General features: G+C 40.8%; 1 protein-coding gene across 7 annotated transcripts in view; it reads right to left on the bottom strand.

The window, feature by feature from the left end:
- Nucleotides 1-1,425: 1,425 nt before the first annotated feature.
- Nucleotides 1,426-11,564, bottom strand: part of mast4 (microtubule associated serine/threonine kinase family member 4) — a 140,616-nt gene continuing 130,477 nt past the window's right edge. For all 7 annotated transcript variants that reach the window (XM_066657980.1, XM_066657989.1, XM_066657997.1 and 4 more), the window contains 6 exons: nt 11,098-11,298; nt 10,135-10,361; nt 9,574-9,696; nt 8,943-9,079; nt 8,433-8,617; nt 1,426-8,279 (listed from right to left, as the gene is read on the bottom strand). In XM_066657980.1, the coding sequence (XP_066514077.1) occupies nt 4,498-8,279; nt 8,433-8,617; nt 8,943-9,079; nt 9,574-9,696; nt 10,135-10,361; nt 11,098-11,298 (4,655 nt within the window). In that variant the 3' untranslated portion in view covers nt 1,426-4,497. The remainder of the gene's footprint in view (nt 8,280-8,432; nt 8,618-8,942; nt 9,080-9,573; nt 9,697-10,134; nt 10,362-11,097; nt 11,299-11,564) is intronic.

Here is an 11,564-nt window from a genome sequence, read left to right as displayed (position 1 = left end):
ATTACTCCTAAAATAAACATTTAACAAGTAAATATATCTATGCTGAATATTGGTTATTAAAATATTTTTAAGGTTAGTTATGCCCAAAATATACTGAATATTGCATTGAAACATTAACAAACTGTAATCCTATTTAACAATGAAATATGAACATTCAGAAATATGGAAAATGTAAACATCTCTGTTTCCAAACACTACCCCCCCCCCTCCATTTGTGTGAATGGAGAATACAGCCGTGTGTAAACAGACTAAGTAGATGAGATTAAGCAGTTAAAATAAAAATTAGCACCAGCTGAAACAACCATCAGAAAATAAAAGTGAGAAACAATTTCACCAGCTTCTAATTCTAATATCCCATTCCAAATCAAGTTGTACAGCAGTTTTATTATATACATTGTTTCTTATTGGTCCAAATTGGTCCAATATTGGTCCACCTTTAGTGCATGACATTGTGAGACTGAAATTCACTTCTTACTCGAATTGTTCTGCCCTGAAATGAAACCCTTACAAAACAGATAGTATGGGTCACTAGTGATTACCATTAAATTATAATTAGAGTTGCTATTATAATGCTTTTTACTGAATGGGTAAATATAAATCAGTATTTTATTCAAGACTTTCACATAGTCATGCGAGTCTGTGAGGGTTAATCATGTCTTTGTACCTTATATAGTGATTTTCTTTTTTTTTCTTGAAAGAAATGTGTGTGATCATCAGTCACCAGACCCTGGTCGTGTTAAGTAGTTAAGTATTGAGGACTGAATTCTTAGTATATTCTTGTGCTCCATCATTGTTAAAAATGATGCCTAAGGTCAATATTGCCTAGATGCAATATTAGGAGCCAGTGTTGTCTTTAAAAGCGTTTAGAAAAAAAATCATGACCAAGGACTTACAAAGGGTCAGTTTACTTTCAAATCCCTTTAAAATCTCTTCATCCACATTCACTAAAGTAGTGGTTCTCAAACTGTGATACGTGCACAACTGGTGGTACGTGAAACAGCAAGAGGTGGTATTTGAGAATTGAAAAATGTACTAATTTATTAAGGAATTTATTAATAACTGAAAATCTAAGTCTGAAAAACTTTTTATGTGTAAATAATGTTTCGCCGTATTAATAATTATGATTTAATGACATTAAAAAAATAATAATAATAATAAAAATGCACACATACACCGTAATTCATTATGCTTGTAAGGGAACCTTTTTCCAGGAAGGGAACACATGACCCCAGTACTTGGAGGTTCTGGTTTGATAATGATGGGTACTAATACGTCTAGTACCTTACAGTCAACACAACAACACATTTTCTGCTAAGGGAAAATGTTTTTAAAACAATAAAACATCTCATAAAAATGTCAACATATGGTGGTTTTAGTGCAATAATGTCCCATATAATGAACTGAAACTAAACTTTGTCATGCCTTTTTATTTTCAGTATTATACAACCTTAGAAGTATAAATATTTGTATAGAATACAACATCTATGACATCCATAGAATTTCCTTGGGTGAAATACAAAACTCAAAACCACATCTTTTATTGCACAGATCCTAAAAGACAAACAATGAGAAAAAGCAGGGCCATCTACACAAAACACTAGTTTGAGAGAGAGAGAGAGAGAGAGAGAGAGAGAAAACTATGCATGACCCTTTAGAACTGACAGACTCAGAACAGAGACTGGCTACCACAGACTGACAAGTCTTCAACGGCATAACCTCCATGAAGGACATCATACACACACTATGATCACGACATAATCTCCTGTGACACAGCACACAGATTTGGCAAATTAATAACACAATTTCCAAAATATACATCCATGAAAACAAAAAAAAAATCCCATGTGCTTAGTTAAGGATTTAAACATCAATTGTCAGAGTAAAAGGCATGGGGACAGAAAGACGATCCATCCATTAAACATTAGTTCATTCATGACCATGGTCAAGCAGGCTATGACGGATGACATTATATACCCCATTTAAACATTCACATTACTTCAATGTTCACGTTATGCTCAGTTATGATCTATTTCTCATTCTTTGTCCAGAAATGCAGTACATGTCGTATGATTTTACTTAAGCAATAAGGTGCATCTCGTCTCCTCAGGCCTCGTGAGGGACAGTAAAACTTCAGACTTCGGTTAATACGTTTAAAATCTCTACAATCAAATTCATTCCTTTTTCTTTGCACATTTTTTCTTTGCGCATTCATTCATATTCATATCACATTCATATTCAGGCTCTTATACTGCACTCCAATCTATAGATACTACATTATTTTAATGCCATGGTATAGGCTACATACAGCAGAGCTGGTAAGGTCATTTAGGAGGAAGTGGTACAACAAGGACCATGATTTAAAGAGTAAATATTCAACCTTTAGTAGTGATTCAGTGGTCTCTAATTTTCTGTTACTTGCCAAGAGCTTACGGATCAAGAGAAATTTATATAATGATGACTTTAATAAACATTCCTAAGAATATTTGGATGGGTACATTTAGAGACAAGTTTACAAGTCTTGGCACTCACAGGGGCTGAAGTGCATTATGTAATGATTTCCAATATGTATCTGAAAATTCTACTGTGAGTGCTATAATGTCTCTAGATAATTATGACACGTCCTACTGGTGTAAATGATTGACCGCAACTGATTGCGAGTATAGTAGAAACAACACAGAAATCCTGGCTCAAAGTCCTCACTGCCTCTGTCCTGCCTCATTCTAAAAACTAATACACTGCAAAAATGTCTGAAATGAGTCGATATATCTAACCTTTCTCACTGAGACTGTTGTAAAAATACTGAATGATGCGAATTTTAACTGATTTAAATCATGTTGTATTCCATTGGCGGATTACTTTACCCGTTTTAAGTAATAATGCTTCCAACAAGCAAAACTATCTGCCAGTGCATTGACACTTTCTAAAGATAAAACAAGCCAAACGCTCCAGAAAAATGTTTAGAAATTGTATAATATTCTTAATCACAATGAGAAACATCAGATATATTGACGAGATTTAATTTTTCACTTTATCGATTCATTTTTTGCAGTGTAATAACATATTTAATGGTGGAAAAGACTAGCCCTAATATCTTGACAATTTATGTGGAAACCCAGCGTGAATTGTGAGACACAGCTTAGCAAATCTGAACATTCAGTTTTCAAAAATAGTACTTTTGTTGCAGACGTCCCTTTTTTTTTTTAGTTGGTTGACACTATTAGCTTTAATCAACCACAAAAACACAAAATCAAGAGGACATTCACACTGCATTCCGTTTTCCGGACAAGTTCACTAGAGTACTACGTGTTTTGAGGATGAGTTGTGGTTGTACTGCTATTAGTGTCCTTAGAATTTCAAAGAATTTCAAGTAGAGCTCATTTGGAAATGAATCCACCTTCATGCCTTTTTCTACATGAGCTTATTTCCGACAGTGACATTTACTGCGCAGGTGAAAAGGTCACTGAGCAACAGACATATCGAGTACAGTATACAAACAATATGACATAGCAAAATATATACATATAAAACATACGACACTCAGAATCAGCTGATCCCATGGACCGCCCTTTTGTACAATTAACATTGCTCTATGTACAGTACATTGCATAAAAATTAATCTTTAGTAAATGTAGAGATGTATGTGAAAGGAATGTGAATTTTGCCACAACCTGCTAAGAACAGCAAGCTGCACTGCCCAAAAACACCCTAAGGCCCCTTCCACTAGATATGAGTCCAGAACCGTAAGATGATTCCATTATAAAATAGTTCTAGGTGAGAAGCACAGGACAAAGTGCATTCCCTCTGTGCACCACTACCCAAAACAAAACTACACGCTTTGTCACTAGGTCAAAAAAAAAATAACCAAACAAAAAAAAAAAAACACAAGAAAGGACAAATTTGGTGGCATTTTCTTGTGTGCTGAGACTTCAGCACCATTGCTACAAATATGTCATCTATGACTTTTGAACGCCTGTGAAACCATTGCATTTTGACTGAGAGCCTTAGTTTGAATGAGAGAGAAATGCTTGATTATTAAAATACACTGGGATTGCATTTGCGTCTTTGTTTCTCACAACTTCACACAGGCTCAGTTGGCACTATTCCTCATCGCCTATTCAAGGCATTGACTCTGTCCATGCTTATTTGATTGCACATACATTTTCTACCAGTATCTCTTACCTCGCACGAAAAAATACAACGATGACTTTTTTCACAATCAACTAAGAGAGGAAAACAAAGACCTGCAGCAGCAAGTCAGGTCTACATTCAAACCTATGTTTTTTAGATACAGTAACAGTGCGCACACACACACACACACACACACACACACACACTTGTTTCTCTCTGCCATTATGAAACACTGAAGTAACAGCTTCACCGGTCCTCAGAAAGGAAGGCATTATGATACAATGCATGGAAACACAAATCGATTGCCTTGCTGTTAAAAGAAAGAGATAGTTGACAAAGTTGACTTGGCAATGACCAGAATCTCCCATTTCATTTTTTATTAGCGCAACCTCGAGGCAGATCCTTGGACTGCTTGGGCGCTAAGGCTTCCTTGGCCTGTGTCATGGCTCTTGGAGAGTCTTTACGGTTGGCTTTCTGTGAGGAGTCTTGTTTCGAAGTGTCCGCTTTAAGCTTTACTGGATCTCTGCTGGATTGCCCAGATGTCTCCATTGAGACACCAGCAACTTTGACTGTAGGGGAGCCACTGGGAATTTGAACCTTAACAGCAGGCACAGGGAGCACTGGCACAGATGCCAACTGGGAGCCAGTTTTGCCCAGAATCTGCCCTGAATCTTTCGGCGGCTGACCTCTAGATAAATTCGAAGAAAGTTCTTTCTGCTCCTTTGGATTGACCTCTGTGCTCTCTTTAACAGTGGTCTGCACTGGTGCCTTGCTCTCTTGTTTTCCTCTGTCTTCAGCTGCCTTAGCACAATAGTTCATAACTAACGGGGACTCTACTTTGGGTTTGTTCTTGGAACTCAGGGCTCCTGGTTTTGCCGGAGCACTAGTACCTGACTGCTGTGGCTGTTTTAACACTGCCTGAGAGAGACCTGGATCTTTGCCACAAACCTCAGGCTGAGCTGGCTTGTTGGACTTCTGGCTTGACACATCTGGAGCATTCATGAGTTTCAGCTTCTCTTCAAGAAGTTTTGCAGAATGAACTTCCACAGTTTGACGAGTCTTACTATCGCTAGCTTTCATCTTAGAAGGACTGGCACTCGGATCCTGCTTTGACACAGAACCGGAGAGTGTCTGACTTGGGGCTAGGACTCCTTGTCTCTCTGTCAAATTTACACTTTTGACAGATGCAGTATTGACACCGTCTCTTACTACAGTACATTTTATGTTCATATTCAAACATACTTCTCTGTTTTGTGGCACTTCTTCTCTTGGCTCACTCGATACTGCTGTTTTGACAAGCTTCGCAGGTAAAGTGGATTCATCTTTCAAATCTTTTGAGACCACATGGGTTGTGCGCTCCTTGTCTACGTTTGTAGACTTGCCTCCACATTGCTCAGGACCATCTCCAGAAATAGCCATTTTGGTTTTGACAGAATTATCTTTGCAGACGGTATCTGAACCAGTTTTTCTATCTGTTGAATCTGCTGTGGTTACTGTTTTGGCTGGTATTTGTGGGAACCGTACACTTGAGCTGCAGCCTGACTTTATTTCCTTAGAGTGCTGTGGGGTGTCTTCTATGCTTTGTGGTGATTGGGAAATGACGGGAGGCATGGCTTTAAGAGGAACAGGTCTGGAACTTTGGTTGGTGTTGCCTTTTCTTTGCTTGGTTGGAAGAGAAGCATCTGGAGACAATGGACCTTTAATAACAGGGTTCCCTGGTTCAGAAGATGCTGTAGCTGGAGGCATAGGAGAAACGGAGGTTATGATTGTGGGGGAAGTAGACAAACTTTTTGGAGCAGTAGTTTTTTCTTGAACCAGGTCCTGTGGACGTGCCTGTTCAGATTTGACATGTGAAGGTGGTGTGCCTTTTATTCTCTCGGGAGTCTTATCTGAACCCTTATCTACAGTTGGGATCGTGTTTTCTGATTTGACCAATCCATTTGCTGCTAAATGTTCGGAATCCAAGCCTGAGTGCAGCGCATGAAGAGAAGTTTCTCTTTTTTGAGGCAGAGATTGTGTAGAAACCAAAGCTGAGCTGTGTGTATCAGTTTTGTCCTTGTCAGCCCTTGATTGATGCACTAGATCTGCTGCCACACTTGTTATTGTTTTTGCTGCTTTATTTTTGTCGGTGCTCTCAAATACTGTAGCTGGCTTCAAGTTTTGCGGACTGACACCTGACTCTTTGCTGGTAAAACCAATGTCAGATGGTGTCGATAGGTTTGGCTTCACAACACAGTCGTAGGTCATGGGCGTATTTGTGTCGGCAATGTTGTTTTGCTGACTAGGTTTTTCCTCTGGGTTTTCTATGTCATCGTCTTGGTCTTCGTTGCTGACCTCTCTGATTGAGGGCGTTTTCCCACAAGCAAAATGAGTGCTGTGTCGAGCAGCCCTCATCTCCTGGGCTGTTTTCAACTTCGCCTCTGATTTTCCACAAGGGTCTGCTGGCTCCATTTTAGTGGACGTGACCTGTAACTTGAAGCCTTCACCTTGCTTATTTGTCTCTGGAGTTCCATCACCGCTAATGGAACAAACTATGCTTTCTCTGCTAGATGCAGGTTGCTCTTTCCAAGTGTTTTTGCTGCTCAGAGTCACAATGGCCCCGTGACTTTCCATTACCAGTGGTGAGGATGTCTGTTTTTTAAGGACATTCTGCTTCTCACTCTGATTCTGCAAAGACCCAGCCAGTCCAACACTTTCAGTCTGGCCCCCGGCCAACTTAGAGAGACACGTGTCAGTCTTGGAAACCCTAGGCCCAGAGAGCAAGCCTATGTCCAGAGTGCCCTCTAAAGGTTTTAGGGAAGACACAAGTCGTCCCTCTAGTTTGTACTCGGATGAAGTCTTCCTGATGGACCCCTCGGTGGAGGAAATCATCTGAAGCTTCTCCACCGCACTCTCCCCACGCCCACTGAACAGTTTAGAGCCCAGGGGCTCTGCACTGATTCCAGGTGTGGCATGGACACAGCCTATTGATCCTTTTGTATGATCTAAAGTCAAAGCAGAGTCCAGTTGGAGACTTTTGGATCTGGTTGCACTGAAGTGAAGACTTTCATGAACACCAGGGCTGATCCAACACATGCAGTCTTCACGCTCCTCAAAAGAATGCTTCTTTCTGGCAAATTCAATGTTTGTAGCTTTGTAATCAAGCCTGTCTGGTTTATTACCCTCTTTAATCTGCCTGGAAAGCTGCCTGTCTCCCTGACTTGGGCCTGATCTTACACCTTCATTTAAGATTGCTACACAGTCTCCAGTGCTGCTGAGCGACTCTGTTAAGCCCTCACACGTCCTGGTGTTCAGTTTTTTGTATAAGACATCTTTAAGTGTGGCATTTGCTGCTTTGCTTTCAAGAAAGCCAGGCTCACTGCTACTTTGGGGTCTGCCTGTACCTCGTCCAGGGAGCCCCTTTTCCCTATCGTCATTGGTGGGAGAGCATACAGCAGCCTCGGCTTCTTGTAGCGCATCTTGTTTATGTAGGGATTCGCGTCTCTCAGTCCAGTCTTGCCTTTTTGCCACCACTTTGGCCTTTAACTTCTCCTTATCAAGCTCCTCCAGCGATTCCTGCCGTCCGACCTTGCGAGTGACTGGGCGCTTCAAACAGCCCTGTTCAGCAGGTCTCACTCGGGTGATGGCAGGGGGTTCAGAGTTTTCCTCCACACACTGCAGTACATGCTCACCTCCGGATGCTACATCGCTCTGCGCTTCCTCTTGAGTTACTTCCAAGCTGTGCTTTCGGGTGCAGAGATGCTTCTTGTCCCCTGGGTAGGAAGGGGAGAGCTTTTCCTCGGACTGGACCCTCTTAAGGAGCGGGGAGCGAGGGGGCTCAGCACTTTTAGGACGCACCATGTGCCGGACGATTGTAGGGGGTGAATGCATCTTGGCTGGAAAACCTTGAGTGGTCTTGGAGCTTCCTACTGTGTGGGTTAGCAGTGGGGAAGGAGACCGCTGGGGAGAGGTGGGCTGAGGGGTCGGTGAAGGTGTTCGAGCCAGTGGAGAAAGAGGGATGCTTCCTGCGGATTTACGCCGGCCCTGACGTAGACGCTGCCCAGGCAGCTTAGGGCCCAAGCCATGCAGTGTGTTTGGGCGGACGTGGCCAGAGCCTGCAGGGGAATTTGGAGCGCTGGAGCTGGGTGAACTACTCTGAGAGGAAGTGGCACCTGCAAACAGTAGAAAAGAAGATATTTAAATTAAAAAAGATATATATTTGCTACTTTTTGATGGTACTGACTTATTGATGGTTGGGACAATGGGACAATATTCAATACTGTAACAAAACAATATATCCTTACGACCTGCAGAAGACCACTCACCTGACTGGGTGAAATCAGGGTTGGGCCGAAAGGCGGTGGTGGGAGAACGAGGAGACAAGCTGTGTGTGGGGGATCCTGGCAGACTCTCTCCAGAAGACAGTGAACGGTTCAAGGAAGTGAAACTACGGCTTGTGTGAAGCAGTGGAGAAGGCTGCATGGCAAAACGTCTGAACACTGATCGCCTCCTGGAGATACAGAACATTTCAAATTGATCCCGAGCTATATACAGTAATGAGTCACCAAATGGGTGCATTTTGTGATTCTACAATAACAGACTGTAGCCACTGTAGGTCCTGAGTGCTGAAGAACAGGGTTAACCATGGTCTGTAATTGCAGAATTACACAGTGCCCCTGCTTGGTCAGTGGAGCTAATAAAATGGAATATGAATATTCATACTGATGTTATTAGGCTCTTACGACATAAACAGGAAGCAAGTAAAACAAATGGAACCACAGCTACCTCTAGTGGAGAACTGTGGTACATTTTGTGATGCAGGAATAAGTACCTACCGCTCTTGTGTTTTCTCTTTCTTTGGCTTCTTGGTTCTCCTTATCATTTTACTCCTGTAACTATTTCTTCTAGCTGGGCCAGTTTTGATAGACGTGTTCTCAAAAGGAGTGGTGGATATAGCAACCTTACTTCCACTCTGTAAACGAACAGGCAACATTACTTTACATTGATATTATTGTCATTTAAAAACAATAATAATGGAATTACAGAAACATTTGAGAGCAATTAACTTTTTATAAGCAAAAAACTAATTATTAGAAATATTCAGACAATGGACCTGAAGTATAACAATGCTTAAACACACATAAATAAAGCATAAATATAATAAAATCACTTTTATTTTTTAAACAAATCCACATAATGGCTCCGGAATAGAGAGACCACAGAAAACCACAGAACAGAACATGGCTAAAATATTGGGGACGTCCAATATTAGTGACAATCATATACTGAGGTCAGCAACAATTATTGAGGTAATATCCATATATAGTACGATAAGTCAATAATAAGATTCTTGTGACAGGCGTACACTAAATATCTGTCTAAAAAAAAGTAAACGTCCACAAAATGTGAAAATTTTTAATACTGAATACTTTAATACTGTTTTAGTATTGAATATTGAATCCTGACCTTCAGTAGTAGCTCCACAACCTCGGTGTGTAAAAGGCCATGGACTGTTTCTCCATTCACATGAGTGATCAAGTCTCCAGCCTTGAGTCCAGCCTTATGAGCAGGCCCCCCATCTTCCACATTCTAACAGAAAAGTAAAATACAGTATTACAGTTAGGACAAATCCCGTGACTGTACTACCCTGGAAATGATGCCATACTCTATGCATTTTATCCAATCACTGTAATGTCAGCATCCATCAGTGTTCTTTGGGATTATTAGGGTTGGGTTTATAAATCTAAGAGATTATTAATATGTGATTTCAATAGTTTGTTGAAGAAAACTGTAAAAATCTATTCTTTGAAATGAGTGCTGCAAACTATTATTATTATTATTTTTAATGCCAGAATATCTGAAAACTGTTACACATTGCTTTCTATGTTTCTGACCATTATTCTTTCCCAAAATTGCTACCCAACTGCTGCCTTGTATGTGTCTCAGTCTTAAAGTAATCCAGACAGGAACACATTTTATAATTTAAAAGTGAATAGATGGACTTTAAATTCCACCAAGGACTCTTACCCAGACCATGTGATAGACTGTATAGACGTCACTGTCGCAAGCATAGACTCGAATAGCTCGCAAAGTGAAGCCAAACTTCTTTCCTGAACTGTGAATGATGACTGGCTGTTGTGAGCTGGTGGCAGAGTGGGAGGAGTCACGGCTGGGAGACGAGTCTCTGGAGGAGGGGTCTGATGACAGGGAGTATGGAGAAATAGGGCTCGCCAACGGAGACGTACCAAAAACATCTGGAAGAACAATGAAAGTGCACACTACATTAAACGTTCTGTATCTAGTCACATTTTTAGTATATAATTATTAATATGGAGGAGCTGGATAAGGTGTTCAGTGATGAATTATATGGTTCAAGTTCAAGGCAAGAAGTCCTAAAGGTTCACTCAGAGGACAGAAATGTACGGTTGCTGTAGGTAGATTCTGTGCACAGCAGCAGTCTACACATGTTATGAACGTGTATCTGTTTCATTAAGTTACCATCAACACTCCTTATAACAATTGAATTGGTGGAGCCATACTGCCATGTTAAAAGGAGAACATATTTAATTAGTCAAAGAGAGAATGAATTTGAAAAAAGATTTTATATTTAAATTTTCATATTGGAACTGTACAGCCTGAGAAGTGAATGATATTATTCCATGATATGGCTCCTTTAAACTGCTGAAGTAATGGTTATGGCTCATTCTCTTGCTGTAAGCGAGACCAATAGGATTTTCCTCTCCCTCTGAACCGCTGAGATTGCCCAAGCTTGCTGCAGCTCTCTTTGCTCAAGAGGACATGGCTTCAGCACTTAGCTGTTTCACAGCGGGAGCCAAGCCACGCCAAATTTCAAACATCTTTAATCTTGCACACACCAGTTCAACACAGTTTGCTACATTCTGTGTGAAATCTGCAGGGATACAAAAGCATAATCTTTCTCTTCACACTTCACAAGGGGCTAAATGCTCAAACACTGACACCCACACTCACCACCAGGGATCATCAGAGACAACGCGTTGGCAGACACAGACTTGTGAACTTTGCTGATGTTGTTGCTGGCTTTTTCAGTGCTTTCCAGTCTCTGGGTGGTCAGGTGGGCGCCAGTGTCAGTGGACGGCTTGGAGGAGCTCTCTGGACTGTCCACACCCTCTGGCCGAGATGGCAGTTGGTCCAGATGCTCAGAGAAACTACCTGTTCATACAGACACAAATAAAACTTCATATAAATAAAACTTGTTCATTGTAGACAACACTGTTTATTAATAAATAATTAAACAATGACTAATTGCATGATTAGGCCATTTTTTGGTCACAAAAAAGCAGTAAATAATACTTAAAATAACTTTATGCTCCACAGAATGCTTCCTTAACTGGTGTTTACTCTGTTCTTCAATGGTCAAGGCCTGCATACGACCACCACATTGCAGGTATTATTTGGGTGGTGGCACTGCAGTGTCA

This window comes from Hoplias malabaricus, chromosome 2, assembly GCF_029633855.1.
Source record: "Hoplias malabaricus isolate fHopMal1 chromosome 2, fHopMal1.hap1, whole genome shotgun sequence".
Classification (NCBI taxonomy): domain Eukaryota; kingdom Metazoa; phylum Chordata; class Actinopteri; order Characiformes; family Erythrinidae; genus Hoplias; species Hoplias malabaricus.
The sequence above is the reverse complement of the archived record's forward strand: the minus strand, read 5'-3'. Positions and strand labels throughout refer to the sequence as shown.